General features: G+C 35.8%; 1 protein-coding gene across 1 annotated transcript in view; it reads left to right on the forward strand.

Moving 5' to 3' along the window:
- The window catches only part of UNC13C (unc-13 homolog C), a 584,623-nt gene that overhangs the window by 495,329 nt on the left and 66,041 nt on the right, over window positions 1-23,253 (forward strand). The window contains 5 exon segments of the mRNA XM_087427449.1: window positions 3,081-3,169; window positions 9,153-9,302; window positions 13,775-13,898; window positions 16,446-16,502; window positions 21,314-21,394. Of these exon segments, the coding sequence (XP_087283575.1) occupies window positions 3,081-3,169; window positions 9,153-9,302; window positions 13,775-13,898; window positions 16,446-16,502; window positions 21,314-21,394 (501 nt within the window).

Consider the following 23,253-nt stretch of genomic DNA (forward strand, 5'->3'; position numbering starts at 1 on the left):
TATTCCTCTTTATATGGAACCATTTTGCCAGCCAATTAAGTTGTTCAGGTTCGCATGCATTCAGTTTCTAATTTAGAATAAATTTATTAACTGTGACTTTTGAATGCTTGAAATTTTTTCTTTTTTTCTTTCTTTTTTTGTTTTTAATAATAACTCTAATGATACAAAGAATGCAAGTTAATTTTGATATTTGATGTCATAGTACTTATAAATTAGGCTAAGTTTTAAACCTTTGTGAAAAAAATTTAGATAGCCTTTTACCTTTCCACAGTAGCCAATAATTTGTAAAATGTGCTATTGGTAATTTAAGCAATAAACTCTCAAAGCCCAATTCTTACAAACTTTAGGGAATTTGTAGGAGGAAGGAAAGTTTCCTCAATTTGGGCACATAAAGAAAGAACTTAAGAATTGGTAAATTTGATGCCTAAAGAGATTGTTTTATAATTGATGAGGGTGATATTTATGCCCATTATTATTGCAAAATACCTGCAATTCGTATATTGGCCTTAAAATTACTGTTCCTATTTTAATGGTTTAATGATTTGGATCAGATAAGCATCAAATACTTAATTGAAACTAAAAATTTTCTGTGTTTTTTTGTGGCCTGCTTACATGAGAGGCATTCTATCTGCACCTACTTAGAAACACATGCTTCTATCAGGAAATGAAAATTATCGTCCAATATTTAAATTGCTGCAGTTTGACAGTTTCAGATTTTCAAGTAATAACTAATTATTTGATAAGAAATTTCCATTCACCAAATACCTAAGGTGGACTAAAATAATTATAATTTCCCATAAAATTTAAAATAATTTATGGGAAAAGGGTATAATTTCCTACAACTGACCCATCTAACCATTTTTGTATGACTTTAAAGTCATTAACTTGACAGGTGAATAAACACCCTCAATATGTATATCAAACTAATAGAGAAATAAAATACACATTTTAAATAAGAAGCAACCCCATTTCCTGAAGAAAACCCTACTCTTAGAGCCATTTCCCTGCAAGTGGCAGATGTGTGGGTGGGGAAGCACCACCTATCCCCCCACACAGTTTGCTAAGGAGAGGGAGCCTGAAGAAAACCATGGGAGGGCTTCTCTCTCATTCCCTATTCCTCAACATTTTTATCCAAATGAAATCAGGTTAAAATCGGTATTAGGGCAGTAGCAAGAAAATATAATAAACATTCAGCCTGCATGGCAGGCAATCCGCATATGTTTTCTGGGTTAAGGTTTGGGGAGTTACAGTTTATTAGGCTAATTGTGTTTAAATCCATATTAGTGTCAGATCTTTTTTAAACAAGTACTATCTAATTGTCTTTCTCAATCACTGCCTTACAACTGATTATAGCTGAATGGAACCCTCAGAAAGTATAAGACTCAAGAATATCTAGTTTTCCAACTCAGAGAAGTCTATATCTGTTGTAGTAGCCTATGTGTCTGTGGGTAAGAGCTGTGAGCCTATCTGATGATAGAGGCAGAAAAAAGAGGGTCCAGAAGAATCACATTGGCTCTGATAGAGGAGCAGAAACTAATCAATCCTAAAATCACCTGAATTTAAGTCAAAATTGGCATCAAGGATTGGTTTGACTTAATCAATAAAGCGTCAGATGCCAAATAAAATTTTGGGTTTCCATTCCAACGTTTTCAGTCATGTCAATACAACCTAGAGCTTCTCAGCTGCTGAAGTATGTAAATAATACTTCTTCTTAGCAGTTTCTTAGTATTAGAAAATGCTCTTGGAAGATTACAGGACCAGTGTATACTACTGGGGACACTTTTTGGTCCTGGGCTGGCTCCCAGGAGTTTTAATTGATATTGGGTCCTAGATTTATCTGGTGTCCTTCTTAGGTTCTCCTGTTTATACTAAGTCCTCCTTTAATTTGTTCTACTCCTGAAAGTTGGCTTTATCCCATCGTCTTTCAATAGTAGACCAGCTTGTGGAAGAACTATAGGTACTAATGGTAGGAAACTAAATTTTTAAAGACTCAAAGGAAGATTGACTTAAATTTCAGAGAATATTCTAGATTTCCCTTTACATGAATTTCTATCAGCTTGATACAATACATCTATTGTACGTCATTGTTTTTTGACAACTAGTTTGCAAAAATATAATTAGCAAACAGGATAAAATTTTCTAAAATGCTGGTAAAGTTTCTGTTGATCCTTCACTTTAATTACAAAAACATTCTGCCAAGTAAACAGATAGATGTGTTCATTTATTTGTGTTTATTTATAGTATAAGTTATTTTGTAATATTCATTAACATTATTTTAAGAACTGAAATCAGATAAAATGAATAGTTGGCTTTTAAAGATTGCACTGTAAGAATAAGCATTAAATAACTTTATCTTGATTTAATTATTTTTATTTTGTCCCCAAATTTTCTTGACAGCTTAGCTTCAAGCTAAAAATATTTAAATACTTAAGGAAAAGTAAAATAAAACTCAAATGTGAAACTTGGAACCTTGAACTCTGAATTGCAAATTGGCATCTGGGAAGAGAAGCCAGGCCTATCACCTTCAGAGAAGCATCACAGTGCTTGGATAATTTGTTTTTCCTATTACTTTTAATTCCATAGTTTGAAAAATATGAAAATATCTTCAAATAAGGCAAAACACAATACTCCCAAAATTAATTTTTAACCAATATTTTTATTTTTAATGGGCCTATATATTTACAGGGGTATTAAAAATTAAAATATATTTTGAAGCAACACATATTCAACTGATGTATAACATGTTAGGTTTTCTAAGTGATGGAGTTATCATGTTCTAGAGGTTATTTTGTCATGCCTTGCATCCCATTGCTGTAACCAACAAAGGCTTTGCTATCTAGCTCTTATTTGTATGCATGCTATGCCTTTCAATCAGTTTTTTCATATATAAAAACTCTTCTGGTTGTTTTAGAATTTCCTAAATTTTGCTTTTGATTTCAAAGATAAAAAAAGGAAAGAAAAAAAGGTATATACTTCCTATATTGTTTGACGTTTACCTTATAACAAGCAAAATGCTTGTAAGAGAAACAGAGGCATGCTGTCTCAACGCCAAAGTAATATTGCTTATGGTCTCTCTGCAGCTAGATCCTGAAGCTAGTACTATTCTAAAAGAACTTCAAGTTAAACTCAATGGGGTTCTGGATGAGCTCAGCGTCACTTATGGTGAAAGGTAAGTGGCCTAAGTAATTATTCAAATGTATTAGGTTTCAGTTAATAATAATCATGCCTTCAATGCTATCTCTCTCTTCTGACTGGCTAAATCCTTGTAACTTTAAGACTCAGTCTGCACTATCTCCTCGCAAAGTCTTCCACGACCCCACAATCTAGTAGTGTATTCTTCAGTCAGGTAGCATTTACAACACTATGCCCTAAGTTCTGGTTTGCTTGCCTGGTTCCCTCACCTGCTTCTGAAGGAGAGAAGCCGTAACTCATTCCCTTTTGCAGTTCTAGGGTTTAGAGTTGAAAGAATGGAGGGAGGGAGGAAGGCAGGGAGAAAACCTTTATGTACATAAGTCTGAGTTGCCTTCATGCCATACATATCAAGGTGGTTGCACTTCCAAATAACTGAACTCCAACCCCAAAACTGAATTAATTCAGGATTCTAGGTTTTAGGGCTTAGGAATCTTAATGCAATTACCCCATGGGAAACTACTGGCACATCTATATTTTTTCCATTTTTTAAAAATTAACTTTGCTTGTCTATAGTGTTCTAAAGAGAAAGAAGTTCATCTTAGATAAACTTCATTTTGATCCTAAAGGAAAAAGCCATCATCTCACCATCAAATGTTAAAATAGATAAAATAGATAGATAAACATAAAATTTTTAAAAAGCAAACACATCTTTGAAGAGGCTCATTAATTTCATACAGAATTTGATTTAAATATTAGTTCATTAAATGTTGACTTATTATTTCAAACTATGTGTTTAGTTCTCAAAAGAGACTATAAAAATTACTCCTATGGCAAGGGCTACCTATCTCTTTGAACCCCACTTGTCACTTATTATTGTGTTTTGGAAAGATATATACTTAATAAACATTTGCTGATTAGTTATGCCACTTTTAAATCAGAAAGACTAAAAAGAAAAAGACGCTGAAAGCTTCATATTTTTTCTCAAATATAGAAATGAGGCAAAGTAAAGAAAAATCCCACACTTGGCCTTCTCTTCAGTATCAGAAGTGTGTTCATAGTCTTTATGGAGCCCATCCTCCTAACTCAGGTGCTGAACCAGTTGCAGTCTTACTGTACTGAGCTTAGGGTAGTTGCTCTGCCTTCTGCTTTGTGTTGTTAGCTGACCTGGATGAGCCTGCTTACTTGGCATACATGTTAATAAGCACTTTAAAGTCTCTGTTTACCTGGAGTTGGAGAGGCAGACATTTGGGGGCTTACTGGCTCTGACTTGGGATGACACTTAGCAATGGGGTCTTCAGTCAGCCATTTTAGGCTTATCTCTCTTTCTTCTACTTGTGAATTAATGTGTGGTTAGCAGAAAGACTGTTGCCTTCAGCTAGGAATGCAAAATAGAGATTATTTAGCAAAGTTAAGGGGAGGAAAAAGGGGTTAGGAATGACTAGGGGTGTTCAGAACCTTATGGGAAATAAGATGACTAAACAGAAACTAGAATGTAAATAGAAAAAGTATATTCAAATTACTTTATGTAATATACCCAAATCATCCTTATAAACAAGTACTTTTTATTCTGTTTTGTTTTGTTTGAGAGGGGAGAATATTCAGGTTACAAAGGCTGAAATATGAATTATGATTTGAAAAACTCTGAGCAGACTTCAGTTATGAAATAAGGGGTGGCGCCCTTAGGATGGCGCTTTAATTACTTTATTTGTATGAAGCCAGCTATTTTAACCTAGATATTGAAACTCCTGGTTACCCAGTATCTATTTTCTCATTATTTTTTAAATACAGGAAAGAATTTAATGCTTTGTTCAAACAGGGCTAAGATTATTGGAATAAACAGCCCACATGTCATGCTTTCCTTATATAAAGCATAATTAGTGTATCTTTGTTGCTATGGATTTATTCCCCACACTACCAACCAAGTCTACATCACACACACAGGGTGGGTGGGAAGTCTGTAATGATCAGTGTAACCATCCTGTGGTCAAACTGGATAATTTTAGTCTGAATCCACCCTTCTCAAGAGTCTGAATTAGCAGTGTGGAGTTTTAAAATTAAGTGCATAATGAATTGCCCCAAATCCATTTCATCTGGTGTTATTAAAACCTGCAATTAAATAATTTTACTATATGGAGCTGGTAGGATGATTTTTCAGTAAAGCCGGGGCAGAGCCAAAGCACACATCAGAAGCCCAGGTTCCTGACATGCTCACAGGGTACCCACATGAGAACTGAGACTAAGTGATATAACTTCAGTGATATCTTAAAGATGTGCCCAAAATTTTCAAAACTTGTGCCACTTGGGTTTCTGCGTACACACGTATTTTGCAGTTTGTTTTTTTGGTGTACTACATTTCTTTTAATGATACCTTTGGTACCAGCAGCTGACTGGATTGAGTAAACAAGGAATTCAGGAACATTTCACAGGAATTCTTCTGTGCATGTTTGGCTTCTTGGGTGCTCACAAAGTTTGTCATTATTAACTGGTACTGCTTTTATTCAAGCTGAAAAATAAAGGCCTTTTCAACGAAAAAAGAATAGAAAAAAAGACTTTTTAGGTGAATTTACCAAAAATTGATAGAGAAAAAAATTTTTTAGGTCAAATGCAGGTGTTGATTCACCCTGGATTAATGCTAAGGTAGAATGTCATTATCGCTTATACACTGATAACCTGTCTTCCATATGGTTGATCCCACACACACAGCTGGCTTCTGGTGGAAGTTTACTGTATGGGTCTGTTGTAGGAACCTGTTTGCATATTTTCGGAACATGAGTATCGTACCTTCTGCTCAGTGTATCCTCCACCCCATTACACTGATTTGAGAATCAGTGCAAAGAAAATAGCTATTTCAAAGTTGATTATTACTACAGTCAGCAGGATCATTGATACCTGTTGGTAAATCAACCAGTTCAAAATTTCCAACATTATTTATCTTCCTTTTCTATTGCCTCAAATATCTACCACCACTACCCCCACTAAATACACACACCACCACCAACTCCACCCCCTTCTCCACTATCCCCACTGCCACCCCCCCCCCCGCCCCCCCCAACCACTACCTGACAAGAGTCCAAAGGCAGATCCAGCCAGATAAAAACCAAATGGTCAGGTATTTGGATTCCTTTGGGTCTGAGCTTGAAAGAGGATGTTCCACTAAATTAGATAAATATGCACAGAGCCAAGAAATGAGCCACATCCATAGAAGAAAACTGAGATCCAAGGATCAAGGAACCAAATACTGATGCCAAGTCCAGAGGGGCAAGAATGCCATTGTCAACAGTAAAGAAAGTCATGGAGAAGTCAGGAGCCAAAGATGGAAACAGGCCAAACATGATGGTGGAGATAGAATCAAGCCTTGCCTATATGCTCAAAATTGTGGACCAATGTATTTATAAATCTGCTATAAAAGAGCTAGGAGCAAGAAAACCACCCAAGTTGTGATAATTTAAAATCTATCAAAGATTTCTCACATTAGGTAGCAAAACCAATAACTAGAAAAATGAAATATTTGACAACAGGCCAACTAAAATATTTCCATAATGTAAATTCTAAAATGAAGGATCTCATACGTGCCATAAGAACAAGAAATTTTGTCTGTTTTGTTCATTGCTGTATCCTCAGCACCTAGTAAATGAGACTGGCACGCAGTATTTATTAAATATTTGTAGAATGCATGCATTAATAAGTAGATATTTATATTCTTCCTATTTAATTAATAATGAAAGCATTATATAGTGAGAATTCCTAAACTTCTATATAAAATTTGAGGAATAGATGCATTTGGATGCTTCTCAAATAACATGAACTGTGTAATCATTGTGTGTGGAGAAAGAAGAGGAATGAGACTGACTTGATTGCAATACTAAAACGAACTCCCTCGTTCTCATCACCATTCCAGTGATGTCATCATTTCCCAAGCTTTCATTTATCCTTATTCTCCTAAAGGGCTTTTTTCTTGCCTGCCTACATATGTATTATAATTACACCTATTGTTGGAAATGTGAAAGTACCAGACAATATAGAGGAATGGTGGATATGCCGAAAGTCTCCACTACTTAAATCTCTTACTTTTTGCCACTGCTTAGGTAAGAACCACCAAAACTGATGTGAGGGGTATGAATAATGAAAATGGATACTGAAGATTGCTCTTCACAGACTTATTTAAATCCTTAGGATGGCGAGGCAATACGGGTGGGTGGAAAGAGGATGGTCCATTGATACATTCAACCAATATTTCTAGAACAACTCATGGTGTGAGTATGTAACACTGAACAAAAAAAAGTAAGTCCCAGGGCCAGCCCAGTGGTGTAGTGGTTAAGTTTGCACACTCTGCTTCGGCGGCCTGGGGTTTGGATCCTGGGTGCAGACCTACACCACTTGTCGGCCATGCTGTAGCAGGTGTCCCACATATAAAGCAGAGGAAGATGGGCAGGGATGTTAGCCCAGGGCTAATCTTCCTAAGCAAAAAGAGGAAAGTTGGCAAGGGATGTTAGCTCAGGGCCAATGTTTCTCACCAAAAAAAGAAAGTCTCTGTCCACATGGAGCTTACACTCTAGTTGGAGCAACAGGCAATAAACAAATAAAAAAAAAACTATGAAATGTGTCAAATAATGGAGAGTGCAATTTAAAAAGAAAGAATTGTAAGAGAATGGAGAATGATAGGAACGTCATTTCGGGTTGAGTGTTCAAGGAAAACTTCTCTGAGGAAGTGACATTTGGCAAATGCCTGAAATAAGTGAGAGACCAAGAGAGCCATGAGAAATTCCATGGAGGAGGGAACATAATAGTGGCCATGAGATAAGAGTGTCCTCGGAGAATTCTAAGAACACCAAGAAGGCTCTTGTGGGTGGACTGCAAGAAGCAGAGGGAAGAATGGCAAGAAATGAGATCAGGGAGGTTTCCAGGGCCAGGTTATATCAGGATTTAATGAAGTCCATGGAATGCATTCTAGGTTTTGTTCTAAGTGGATCTGGAAGCCATTGGAGATTTTTAGCAAGGGGGTGGGGCATGATCTGGTTTCTATTTTAACAAGATTTTTCTGTAGAGGGTTAAACAGAGAGACAATTTAAGAAATTATCACAGATATTCAAGCGAAAGATAATAGTAGATTGGTCTATAGTAGTGTTGTGGAAGTAATAATAGATCTTCAAATTTAGGATCCTTTATAAAGATTTGCTGATGGATTAGATGTTGGATATGAGGAAAACTCATTAGACTTCAAGTAGAAGGTTACATAGGCAGTTAATATGACTGCCTGGATTTCAGATTAGAATGCAGGTTTACAGATGTATATTTGGGAATCACCACTATACAGATAGTATGAAAGCCACGAGGCTAGGTATAATTGCCAAGGAAGTGATTTTTGATGGAGAAGTGGAGTGGTCCAAGGATTGAGCCTAGAGGATTACAATGTTGGGTTGCCAGAATAAAATACATGATATCCTCAATTAAATTTGAGCTTCAGATAAAAATGGATAATTTTTAGTATAAATATGTCCCAAATATTTCATGGGGCATACTTATACTAAAAAATATTCACTATATGAAATTCAAATTACCTAGGCATCCTGTGTTTCTATTTGCTGGCAACCCTACTCCAATGGTTATGGGTCAGACATTTGAGAAGGAGCAGCCAGTGAGGTTGGAGGAAAGCCAAAAGGGTGTGGGGTCCCAGAAGCCAAGTGAAGAAGGTGTATCCAGATGCCAAGAGTCTTTCAAGAACAGTCATTTTTCCAAATAATGCTCTGAGGAACATCTTAGCTATTATTGTGAGAGATGGGGGCCAAATGAACCCCACTCAAATTAATTCAACCTGAAGAGCATTACATGCAAGGGTTCCAAGTAAGCTTTCGTTGCAACAAAAGTTTTTGCAGCTGAACAATAAGTTTGAAAACTAATGAGGAAGGGAATTCATACCATTTGAAACAGATCAAACTCCTTGGGGTTGAATTAAAAAGATACAGGCAAAGAAAGGCATAAATGCCTGCTTTTCTTCCAAAATTTGTATTCCTTATTTTTAGTGTCCAGCTGATCATTGAAGAGTGCATAAAACAGATGAGTTTTGAACTAAATCAAATGAGAACAAATGGAAATACCACATCTAATAAGAACAGTGCAGCAATGGATGCAGAGATTGTATTAAGACCTCTCATGGACTTCTTAGACAAAACGTAAGTTTTCTACTCAGTTTTCTCTTTATTCATAGGCCTAAATTTGACTGATAGGGGTTTAAGAACAAAAATTGTTTTCTTTTATGTAAGACAGCTTTCTAAAGGCTTCTACAAAAATATATTAATTCATTAAAAAGCAAAATATTTTTTGTTCCTTAGTAGGTGGGGAAAAAAGCAGGAGTGACTGTACAGGAAAGGAAAAATGGAGAGGAAATAAACATTGGTAACTAAGGAGGCTGCTGCTCAGAGAGGGAGAGATTTACGATCTCATGCTCCTCTGATAACACATTGTTTTGCAACCTCTGGGACATAGAAAAACACTGAGTTGAGTCCAGAATATCTGATTTCATGTCAGAAACCTGCTGAAGAAGAGATTAACACAAATGTGACTAGAATTAATTCAGCTCAGAGGCGAGTAGATTGCTGCCCAATTCAACCTTCAATAACTAATTATTGAGTGCCCATGTGTATCAAACCTTATTCCAGGTACTAGATAGTGATGAAAAACAGAGTCTACGTCCCTGACTCCATGGAGATTACAGTCTGGCAGTGGAGGGAGGGAGTGGGAATGGAGGTCTTTATGACCAGTCAAGACAGTGTTCTGAACCAAAAAGGTTTATTTGTTTGTTTTTTAATGCTTCTGCTTAGTCCCTACTCTTAGAGTTTCTAAATTCTTAAGTTTGGAGCAGGATCATGGCATTTATATTTTAAAATGTGTTCACAACTGGGAACCATTGATCTAAAACAACCAGAGACATGATTTCATAAACGGTGACACAAAACCAGAACTGAAGGTAGAAGAGAAAAGTAAAAAATAATTTTGAATGCCCACCAAGGGACCAATGTTATACCTGGTAGTTTACATATGTTTCCTCATTTAATATTGTTGTGGCAAATTAATTAATACCAAAGGGATCAAGGGTAAATAAGAAGGATATAATACTTTTCTTTAAAGATAAGGACAACAAAGAAAGAATCAGTAGGGAGAACCTCTTCTATATATTTATAAATTCTACTTTACTTCCATTTCCCTTTGCTTATAATCCTATTGTGTAAGTAAGACTAATGTTCTTATCACTTTAATTGCAATATTTGGCAGAAAAATTGTCTTACTTTATGTTCTCTATGAGGAAATATCTAGGTGAATAGGTAGGTAGGTAGCTTAACAGGATGTAGGTAGGCAGGTGGATGCAGAAGAAAAAAGTAGGAGAAAGAAGAGAGGGAGAGAGGGAGGAAGAAAAGAGAGAAAAGGAAGAAAGACTTCTTCATTTCTTTAGTTTCTTAATGTAGACGTTTACTCTTATCATCTAATTTCCAATACAATCCCTTGAAATTTTGGTCTTATTATATGGCTCTTTTCTATGGACAATACAGAATTGAATTACATAAACACACTACCATTTGGTTGTGAATGTGATGGTGAATGGAGAACAGAACAAAGCAATCCTGATTCTCTTAAAACTCCTACTGAAATGACTTCTGTTTTTGAAACTCTAGCCAGCGGTTTGGAGATATATCATTTATCATTAGCAAAACTAGTTATTTTTGTATATACTGTAATCAAAAGTTGTGGAACATACAGAAAGTTTTAAGTTATCCTGATGCTGTTATCTACTAGTTGAGGAACCTTGAATCCATTTCATCATCTGTAAAACAGAGCTATTACATAAAGTGAGTTGACCTTTATTTTCAGTCTATTTAGATTCTTTACTCAGTCTTAATTTTCTATTTATTATAATTAATTATATCATTATATATGTCATTTATTCTAATTCTTAGTAGAAAGATACAGTGTATAAAGATAGAAAAACATCTACAAGCTTTAAAAATTTGTGAAAGAGATTTAAAATTTTTGGAAAGAGATATTATATGAGGCATGGAGAGTTGCAGAAATTCTCAGGGCTAATACAAAATGCATAACCATACAGCCACTTGTTAGGGGAGATTTTTAAAAGTCAGATATTAATTCTATTCTCAAGGAGCTAATAGATTAGGAAGAAAAAATAAGAAAGGTACACAAATAAACACAATAATGTGTAAAGTAATAATCTCCTGTTCAGACCATCAGTAGACATTTCATTTGGGTTGGCAGTAGGGTCTGGATGTATGGCAATGAGGGATGGGCATTCCAGTAGGAGGGAGAACAGCTGGATATGTTTTCATGAAAATATAATCAAGTGTATGATGGGAAATCTCTATTGCCAGCTGGTATACATGGCATTTGAAAATTGTATGGTTAATTGGTTCTGTGGTCAACCAAAATAGATAGCTCAGGTTCCAAAATATATGTATCTTGCATTATCAAGCGGGTTAACTCTGACTAAATTAGGAAGCAGTTGCTAGATTTCCCCTTTATTTTCTGCTATTTGAAATGAACAATAGAGGCTGAAAGTCTTCAAGGTGGTTTCGAGAAAATCCCCTTGGAAATCACGTTATATTATAAATGTACATGTTCTCTTTGTCTTTGTGCAGCCTCTCTAAAAAACAAAAACATTTCATGTCTTTGTGTTTCATTTTCTTCACCAAGACCTTACCACTCTATAAAATGAGCTGTGAACTCCATTTCCTGCTGGCAGAAAGCCCATGCAGAGCTGCAAACACGTCAACAATTTTATTCCTATTCGTTCATTTCAAGTCTAAGCCGGGTTAGTTAGCATGCCAACATGAGCTGACCATAAAAACAAGATCAATTCTCAAACTCAGACCTTTTGAAAATGGACATTACACATCTGCTGCAAAATGGGTAGATTTATTGTGTTTCAAATCATCCTAGGAATTTCTCTGAGGATAGGTTCTGCTATTCCGCCATGACATATCTGCTGGTTTCTACCCTATGTCCATATCATGAATATCCACCAACAAGCTAGAAATGCTACCCTCGAACAATGGTTTCCAAACTAGTAGGGCTGGCGAGTTCCACAGATATGCCTCAGCAGTCCCCAGCTCTCATTTCATCAGGAGGAGGTTGCTTTCATGTACTTTTATATATTAGGTATCTACATACAGCAGTGTTAGGAGAAATACTTCTACGTGAAAATCTATTTTGGAAATGTTTCCCTTTGCCTCTCACACACCACATGCCTTTAAATATTAATTACTAATTTATTTAAATTAATTATTAATTATGTATATCTTTAAATATTAAAAATAGTTAATTCTGTCTCTATCAGAACCAGAACCCAGGTTATAATTTCTGAGTCCAAAAGTATACAGAGTACTTAGCAGCACTATCAGGAGTCAATGAGGCTGCCATGAAGTATAGCACCCACCTTCGGCCCTCTGTAAAACAGGTTTGATGAAATCTTATTAAAGGAGCCTCAAAGCATTCTGTGTCATATTCTGGTACGTTCAGTAGATGTTTATGCAGCACTGTGCCTTCATGTACTGCTGGGGCCTCATCACAAGCGCATTTGTCAAGGGCAGCAGAGGGCATTGGAAGACATACGAGATTTAGAGGAAGAGAACCTAACTTTGAATCTCACCCCACACTCACTAGCTTCACTTTCTTGTACAAGTTCCCTAACCCCTCTGAGCCTGTTCTTGATTTCTATAACAGATATAGTTATAAACAAGAAATATCTGCAGGAGAAGTTTCTAAACTAAGGTGTTATATAAATGCTAGATGATGTTACCATCATTATCTTACCATAAGAAGAATTTGTAAGAAATATCTTAAACCCATTGAAGTTGGTAAATTTGAAATAAAAAAAAAAAAACTCAAGAGATACAGAGAACAGACTGGTGGTTGCCAGAAGTGGTCATAAGGTACAAACTTTCAGTTATAAGGTAAGTCCCTGGGATGTAATATACAACATGGTGACTATAGATAACAATAGTGTGTTGTATATTTGAAAGTTGCTAAGAGAGTAAATCTTAAAAGCTCTCATCACAAGAAAGAAAACTATAACTGTGTGAGGTGATGGATGTTAATGAAACTTATTGTGGTAATCATTTTGCAATATATACATATATCAAATCATTATGTTTTACACGTTAAACTTAGACAATACTATATGTAAATTATATCTCAATAAAACTGGAAAATAAACAAAGTTGGTGAATTTTAATTTTTGAGTGAAATTATATGCATCTTTGCCATGTCATTATGTTGATTCAATGCCAGGTAGCAAGAATGACCTGCACCATAAACATGGGGCATGTAGTGAATGCAAGTCAGGACTGAGGATGAAAATCATGCGCTTTGGGAGCCTTGATGTCAATTTAGGAAACAAGTTAATGAAAGAAGTGCTCTGAATTCATTTTTCAAATAGAGTAAAAAATCTAATATACAGTATGGTGAAATAGATTTTTGATATCATGTCTTTTTTCAGTACATGAAATTTAGCATTTGAAAATTATAAAGGCCTATTCAGGTATGTGAATCTCAGTATTAAAAAATGTGAATTTCTGATCAATAAGTTGATACCTTGATATAAGATTTATAAGTGAGTATATGTTTCATTTTATTTCAGATTAAGTCTCTCAGCAAAAATCTGTGAGAAAACAGTCCTGAAGCGAGTTTTGAAAGAGCTATGGAAGCTAGTCCTTAACAAAATAGAAAAGCAGATTGTTCTCCCTCCTCTGACAGATCAAACAGTAAGCATTTAAACTAAAGGTTGATTATACTTTCAATATCTCATCTAATTGTTTTTCATTTAAGTGAATGACCTTGATCCAGATGAAATACAAATTAAATTCATTTTAGGAAAATGTGTTTGGTATACAGGGTCTGAACAATGATCATTCAAATGACCTTTTCTCATACAAATCAATTTTAAATAGTGGCAACAGCAGTCAAACTTCACGTTTACTTGACATTCAAAACTTCATCTGTTGAATAAAGTACCAAAAAATGCAATTTATAGAGTTATCTGGTCTACACATGTAATTTTTTTTATTTAATTTTACCATGAAACCACAGGGAAATAGATTTAGTATAGAATATCCCCCCTGTGTTTCTTTCTGAAAATTTAGGGTTTAAGAAGATAAATCTAACCGAGATATATGGAATTTTTCACCTTTCCATTTTGCTTTCATCTATTAACTTCCCACCTGGAGGTTAATAGATAAGAGACCTTTTAGTAGATTTGAAGAATGTGATTGTATCACACACAGTGAAATAAAAAAGAACTAGAAAGATCAAAGCAGCAAAGTTAGACAATGGTCAATGGATACACAATGCCAGGTATCTCAGGTCCCATATCCTGAGCCAAGCAAGGAAAGAAATAACCCAACAAGCACCTGTTATGGAATAATTAACTTTTTTTCTGTACCTGAGGAAGATAAGCTGGTGCAAATAAGGAGTATTATAAACTAAACTAAAATGGGTATTGACACCATTAATCATGCACATTCAGTCCAAATTTATCCAGTGAAATTGTATGGAAAATGTTTTCTCGTAAAGGTTCCAAAATGCAAAGATACGTATGTTTTTGTCGATTTATTGCCAGACACTGAGTGGTAAAATATAAATTACTTTGAGTTTTGCTTCATGCCATGAATGTGTGGTACAATCATTGACAACCTACATATATAAGTAGCCAAATCACATATATAAACGTGCACACACACACACACACACTTTTCTGCTATAATACATAATACACTTCTCTAATACCACTTAGCTATCACATAATTGGCCAGAAGGGGAGTGAGATCAGTGTAACCTGGAAGTTGGGTTGCTTTATATGTAAATTTTCCCGTATGACAGGTTTAAGCATATGACAGAAGAGTTATAAACTTCAGCAAAAAAGGAAAGCACATTCAGCTTGGCTACTACACAGGCAGGAGCCCTTTCACCCCTATTTTTAAAAAGAAAAATCAAGGAGGAGGGTATACTTGCACATCACTTCCTATCCAGAAAGATGCGCCTTGCATGGCTCTCACACAAGGCAGGCTACCCTGTGCTCAGAGCTCCACTTGTCCGGGCATGGTCTCAGCCCACAATTGTACTCTATTGTTTTGTTGTTGTTTGTTTGGGTTTTTTTTTTGCATTTTTAATATCCCTTGAGGCAGCCACCGGCCTCACTGAGCTCCCTGCGAGCTCTCCAAGCTATCGCTTAAAGTAGCACTTACCGTTTTTGATAGTACTTTGGTAACAAAATTGCATGAGCTTTGACTGTGCTGCCCACTGCTATTTTCCACACGAGTACTTCTATTTCTAGCACACAATTTTTTTAAATATGAGGTTTTTCAAGAATACATATATCCTGTTAAGCAGAAATGCTATATATGGCATTTCATTTTTGATATAAGGTCTTCCCTAGGAAAGCTTACCATCACCCCAATTTTCTTTAGCATTGAGATCTCCAAGTATGAAGCTATATCATTCATTCATTCATTCAATACATATTCTTTGAGCTTCTACTATGTATTAGGCACCGTGTTGCAGATAAAATATGAACAAATTAGACATGGTTTCTGTTCTCATTAACTTTGTAGTGTTTAATTTCCTGGTGAATATACAAGCTCCACTAAAAAATGGAAAATATTACTCCAGAATAGCTGACTTTCCTTACTGTGAAAATATTCTAGGTTGCTAATGAATTTAGCCAAATTTAGTACTTTTCCTGTCATATTTACCAACAGACACACCTCTAGTTTTTCATTCTAGTAGTGCTTCGTGTAGTTTGTTCTGGTGTTTTTCAAACTCTTCCCAGGACCTTGGGGTTCTAGGAAAAGCCTCTGGCTGAGGGAGGAGTTAAGAGGGCAGGTCTCTGACAGATGGGACAGCGTTTCAGAAGGAGCAGCTACACCTTCTTCAGCTCTGTATTGTGAAATTTTGCACAGATTTATTTGGAGGGCGGGGAGTGAGGGAGTTTTCTCTACTCATAATAAATAAATAAAAGTTAAAGATCACTGATTTAATCTATATTCTACATTAAACTGGCTACATTAGCAGTAACCCATTCGGTAACTCAGACTTAAAACTTTCAGAAGTGGGATTCCTGTGAGGACAGTTACATTGCAAGCAGTACTAGATATCTTTGACCCAATCTGTAAGATAGACCAGTGAAGGGCATGTGGCATGAAAGTGACAAATATAAGGGAAATAAAGCAAATTCTCTATTGACCACATTTCTAAGGTAACTATTGCTGAAAATCTTAAGACTGAGTCTTCTCTCTCCTTTTCTATGTCTCTAGGGACCCCAGATGATTTTCATCGCAGCTAAAGATCTTGGACAATTATCTAAACTGAAGGTAATAAGAATAAAGAAATAACCAGTTGTCTGGGAAAAGTAATGAACTAACTGCAGCTCTGTAAGAAACCATCCTCCTACTACTAACGGTTATCTAGCATGGCAGGACTAAGAGGATGTGTGTCTGTGATCGCACAATCTGAGTTAAGGATGAATCAGGTCAAAATTTAGAAACTGAATTTACTGTTTTCTTTTTTCCCCATATTTATCGTATTTTCCAATTTGATAGGGACAACTGGGAATTTTTGACTTTGTGTTGTAGCATTCAGCATTGCTGCTTTTGGAGTAAATTAGAGAACATATTTTCTTTCATATATTAACCTGGCTTTGTATGAATAAAGGCAAAATGGAATGCTTCATAGAAATCCAGTAAAGCCTATACAAGTCTTAAAGGGCAAGAAACCTAATGTAGGAAAACGAAACTCATCAAAGCAGATATTGAACTTGCCAACATATTCAACCCCATTATAATGAAGATTTGCTAACTGAATAACCCTGCCCTTTATTACTGCTTCAGATTCACAAGACTTTGCAGTTGTGTAGGGAACCTCAAGTTCTGTCCCCCTTGGATAGGAACTTGACTGGTTAAAACACATATTGTGTTTCTGTGACTGGCTTATTTCACTTAACATAATGTCCTTCAGTTTCATCCACGTTGTCATATATGGCAGGATTTCCTTCTTTTTAAAGGCTGAATAATATTCCACTGTATGTATATACCGTATTTTCTTCACCTATTCATTCATCAGTGGACCACATATAGTCCATCATTGTGCCTATGGTTGAAATACATGTTGTTTTGTTCCATTTCTACCTATTAGAATATAGTGTAGCATGGGGAGGGGTTCCAGACACAGACTACCTTGGTTCAAATTCTACCTCAACTGCTTCCAACTATGTGACACTGGCCAAAGTATTTAACCTTTTTAATCTTCAGTTTTGGCATTTGTAAAATGCAGAAAATTTTAAGATTTGGTTCATAGCACTGTTCTGAGGATAAATGAAATAATGCATATATTATCTTTACATGGTAACCGCAAAGAGTATGCCACCTCCCACTGACAGAGGGAGCTATCTTGCCTTTTCCCCCAGCTAGCAGCTCAGAGTTAGGTATCATTGGGATTGTTCTGTGTGTACAACACAAGTGGAGGATAATCCACTTGACTGCATAATTGCTTACTGAGATAAAATAGGTACCCTATAATTTCAGTACCCTATTTTATCACCTACATTATCCCCTTCCTCAGAAAAAAAACTAAAAGCCAATAATCGATTTAGAAGACATAACCATCACCTAAAGTAGTTTCTCAGGATATTCAGTGATGTTGACAGTTCAGAGGGAAGGTAGAAAGTAGATGTCACTGCCAAACTATTGTTTTGGATCTTGGATCTCTGTCCCTTTCTTTATCCGTCTTATTATCTCCCTGGGATTTCTAGTCCCTATTTTGAAAAATGGATTATACAGTGTTGAAGTTGCTCATATGAAACCATGAATGTGAAACAGCATAGTGTCTCATGACAAAAGAATTGGCCCTGGCTGTGCTTCTAGCACCTGTGTGATATTAGGAAGTACACTTCATCTCCCCGAGCTTCAGTTTCCTGAGTTGAATGTTGTATCAGCTAGAATTGTTTTCAGTTTCAAGTGATGGAAAGCCAGGCTAACATAAGCAAGGAAGGAAATTATTGCTACATGAAATTTTATAGTCCTGAGGTAACTCTGGTTTCCATCAGTGCTTGATTAGGAACTCAAACAATGTTACAGAACCCAGTTACTCACTATCTCCATTCTGCTCGTTCCTTGTTTGATGTACTGCTGTAACAAACCTCCCATCCTGTTTGTCAGATGGTTGTCTCTACTTTATAGCTAACATCCTTTGAACTTGAAATCTTGTAGAAAAGAACACCCACCTTGATGCAAGGAATTCCAGCGAAGTCCACTGGCACATCATTAGCTCTGATGGAGTATTATCACTATTCCCAAGCCAAACACTGTGGCCGGGGAGTGACATATGCCATTTGGCTTAACTCACATACCTACCCATGAGCTGGGGGTGCAGCCAGCCCTGTCCAAATCTTATGAACTCTGAGTGGGATAGAGACTGGCTCCCCAGAGGGTGTATGCATGCTAGGTGGGAAAAAACAGAGTCCACAAAAAAACATAACACTTTAGGTCCCTTTGCAGATCCAAAATTTCTATAATTCAGTGAATTCTCTTTTTATTGTAATAAACTAAAAGCAAATTATGAATAAAATGTCCTAAAAGGGTTATTTCATCAACACTGAAATAATGTGAAGGACTAAAAATAGAATCTTGTTATCTATAGATGATGGACAAATAACTTAGTTCTGAATCATATTTTTCTATTATTGGCCCTTGATCTTTTAATTGTTAAATTATTAGTCTGTTTGCTTATTATTTGAATTACAGAGCAATAAGGCCTCTATAATCTTATGCAAACAATTAAAGCTCTAGCCAGAATAATGAACTTCAAATTTTACAAAGCTGTTTTCTCTTACTTTACTAGAATTTACTTCCAATAGTTTGTTTGTTGTTGTTGTTGTTGTTTTCATTTTAAATCATGGGTCTTTACATTTTTCATGTATTCGTTTGAAAGCAAATATGATCCACTTGGAAAAATGCTATTTGAAAATAACTGTACTGATGGATAAATTCAGAAATCATATATGGAAATATTAAGAAATAACCACCTTACTTAAAAGAACACAGGATCAAGGAAAATAGAACAATGAGATGAACTAATTGTTTTTCTGCATTTGACTATGATTTACGATTAATTCCTTAAACAACTATTTATTCAGCAGTTTGACATATTCTATATTACTTCATGTTCTGGAACTTCAAAATGTATGTATATTATTTATGTCCAACTTATTACTATTTAATGGGATCAGATTTACTTGGCATGAAAGTTTTAAAAAATGAATACATCTTCATGGACAGGTGATACAATATCAAAACCAACTAATAAAAATACATATGAGACTATGAGTTTACTGCAAAGAAGTAATAACTTATTGGACAATAACTCATTGCCAGCCTCTTTTAGAGACTCCCTCATTTGAATGAGATACTGTTAAATCCCAGAAAATTATTCCTTGCAAGAATTATATTTTTCTATAGCACCAACATATATTATTTATTACCATCTATTAAAAAATAATGTGACCACATTGTAACATCAGTCAAGATGATGAAGCCAAAGAGATTTATTTAATATAAAATGTTTGTACTTACTTGCCCTAAAGCATTTCCCCCTATAATCTGGCAAACGTTTCCCATTACTCTTTGAGTCTCAATGAGTATTTAATATTCCTATTGTAAAAATATTAAATTGACTCTTGTGTTTGAGTTGAAATCGGTGTGTCAGAGAAGGATGCAGTGAGATGCAGAAGTGTATAATGTGGATCCATGAAGCATTATACTATGTTTTCAACAATATTCAAAGGAGTATGATTTCATTCAAGCACATTGAGCACTACAAGATATGTGGAAGGAAGTACAATTCAGTTATCCAAAATATATTGAGTCCCTAACAGGTGATAATTGCCAAGATAGACACTGAAAGACTACAGAAGTGAGTAGAACATAGATAGAGATTATCTTTAGGAAGTCAAGGCATCCACTAAATATCAGAAAAAGAAAAGGCTAGAATAGAAGGATGAGCCACTGGATGTGATTGCATAATTTGTGCATTGCACAAAATTGCCCAGCAAAGGGAATGAATGATGGCCGAAATATAGCCCATGATCCACTTGCCAAGCCATATGTGCTGATGTGGAACTGTGCTCCATGGAAAAAGAGGCAGCTTTATTACTGACCAAAGGCCCTTATCCATTACTCAAGCCATGCGTTCTCAGAGCTATGTCCACCTATATGGGCTTTTCCTCTAATTCACACAAAGACACCTATATAAGTTAGAATTTAAGCTCCAAGAGGACAAAATTCTTTCTTTTATTGAACAATATATCTCAATCACCTAGAACAGTACTGACACATAATAAGCTCTCAATAAATGTTTGTTGATGTTGTTGACTAGAATAGTGGCAGCCCTGGGGAGATTTTATCAATTCGGGGGGTCAGGAATTTTTAAATTTTTCTCTTAGACAAATTTCTATTTCCTTTATTATTTTCTTCAACTTTTTACCATTATTTCCCTAAAGAAGCTTTGAATGATGAGACAGTACACAGTGAACAATGAGGAAAATCCATGGTAAATATGGAAATCAGTTCTAACATATGTTCTAAAATATGGCAAAATTATTTTAAAATATTGAAAATCTCCAGAGCCAAATTCACTTAACTTTTCAGGGCTTTTCCTAGTAATGATTAGGAATTATGGGGATCCAAGAAAGAGAATAAATTGGGGGCATTATACTTATAGTAGACTTTATCAGCAGTAATTGAAAGAGGCTAGAATTCACCTCTTAAATCCCTTTTATGATTGACCTTCCTCATTGTGACAAAACATAAAGCAAGGAATTAAAGTGAAAAAGCTTTGACACACATTTTCTAGATTTCTCTCTTTTTTTCCTAACATTAACTTGCAAGTGAAAAATAAAGCCATGTATGAATCAAAGTACTGCTCTTTAACAAAACATTTAGCATTTCTTCTTTTGGCAAAACAGATATTTATTAAATATGACAAAATAATCATCTGAAATGTGTCCATATGAAGAAGATACTTTAAATGGGAAATGTTTGCATATGGAGATTACACAGATTTCCTTTGCAAATAGTTGTTAAATAAATGAATTGGTTACTGTATGATCAATTGTTAACCTGTTTTCCAGGAGCACATGATTCGAGAAGATGCCAAGGGTCTGACACCAAGACAGTGCGCTATAATGGAGGTGGTCCTGGCTACCATCAAGGTAAGGTTATAGTGCCTCTGGATATGCATCCAGAGTCCTCTGTGTACCCTCAGAGAAAGGTACCCCAGATGCATATCTGTAGAGCTGTGGCATCCATAGATATAGTAGACACTTGTATAGATACATTCCCGAGGTGTGTCAGACTTAGCCCATACTGTGTCCTTATTACATCCATATTACTCTGCCCTTATACTTGCTTTCTTTGTCTGTCTCTAGAAAATATGTGTGAAACCTATGTTGTAACATGTGTTTTCAAAGAAAGGCATGTACCCAAGGCCCAGTTAAGCAGATGCTTCGGGGGTCTTGGGGCTAACAGAATTTCTTTTTATGTTTTCTATGCTTGTTGAAATGATTTTTCAAAGATCAATCTTCTCTTCTCTCTTAGTAAGTGCAGTAATTTAATTTTCTGCTGAAAGCTCAAAGGCATTGAGTTGTGTGCATCAATTTTTCATAGCCAAAGGTTGACCAAATGTTATTGTAGTGTGGGCTAAATATGGGCAGGTCTCAAAATGTGACTTAGAAAGAAGTTCTCTCTTTTCATATAACTCTTTATATATTTATATACATACATGTTGTATTTTTATGTGAAAGTTTATTAAAGAGTGAAAAATTAATTTATCTCCTAAATTTAAACCATGTCCAATGTCTCCACTCTTCACTGGGGGAAGCATCTGTTATCCAAGATGTGTGAACAGTTTTGCAAAGAGTTAGCTACCACGAGCCATTTTTAGAGCCCAGAATAGTCTCCCTGGATAGAAACAGAGATTACAGTGGTATTCATTAAAATGGAGTTCTACTTGTATAACAATTGGACACCTTCACAAAATTATTACCTCATGGCTTTTGTTTTGCAGTTTCAGCATTTAATAAGAGACTATCTTTTGCTGCTTCAATGTCAAAAATTGCAAAACAAAAGTTGTGAGGTGAGAATTTTGTAACACCTGGTGGAAACTGGAGTGTGTGAACTTAGGGCAGTGAGGTTACAGAAATGGAGTTTTTAGAGATGCAGCAAGAGTTTTTTCTGGAAGTATGGAAATTTTCCAAAATAATTTTGAGGGAAAAAATGGAAAACATGAAAAAGAAATACAGGAAAAAAAGGCAAAGCCAGTTCTTTTTAAAAATTATTTTCAAGAATATGAATGAGAAATGATTGACCTTTGGAGTTACAGCAGCACTAATGGCTACATATAGGGAAATGCTAGCAAACAATAATAACTCTGGAGTGCACCACGATGGGGAAAAAAGTAAAATTTTTGGAATTTGTCTTCAGCGCTTCATGAATTTTATTAGATCAATGCATGACTTTAAGAAAATGAAAATGTGTTCTATGAAAATAGGGAACGGCATTCAATGTGTTAACAGATCTAGCTTCTGTCCTCAACCCTAAAATTTCTCTAATGCCTCTTGGTGAGAACACTTGACCTCTACCTGAAGGCCAAATTCTGCCCAAACTCTCGGACAATCCTGATCACCCAGCAAATCCCCCTATCTACATTGTGATAGTTGAGCTGTCCCATTTTCCTGTCCAGATCATTTGTGATGATCTTTTAATTCAGCCTCAGCCACCAGACACTTGCCTTGCTCTTTAGGAAAAAACTACTGTCTGGTGTCCAAGATCCAGTAAATGGGTCCATGTCCTTCTCTCATTCCTCCAGTACCAGAGTCTACCCTGGTCCTCCTGAGCCTCAGAGCCTGCGACCAGGTATAGGCCCTCTATTCCCCAATGTCTATGATGCCAACTCTTTCTCTGGGGTCTCCATGCTACACCTGCTGTGCCTGATCAGATTCTCTTGTCCCTGTGGTCTGCCCATCTGACAAGGCCTTCACCTCATGCCTGCTTTCAATGGCCCTGTCATCAG

Source organism: Ceratotherium simum, chromosome 3 (assembly GCF_057802395.1).
Source record: "Ceratotherium simum simum isolate JZ-2026a chromosome 3, ASM5780239v1, whole genome shotgun sequence".
Taxonomy (NCBI): Eukaryota; Metazoa; Chordata; class Mammalia; order Perissodactyla; family Rhinocerotidae; genus Ceratotherium; species Ceratotherium simum.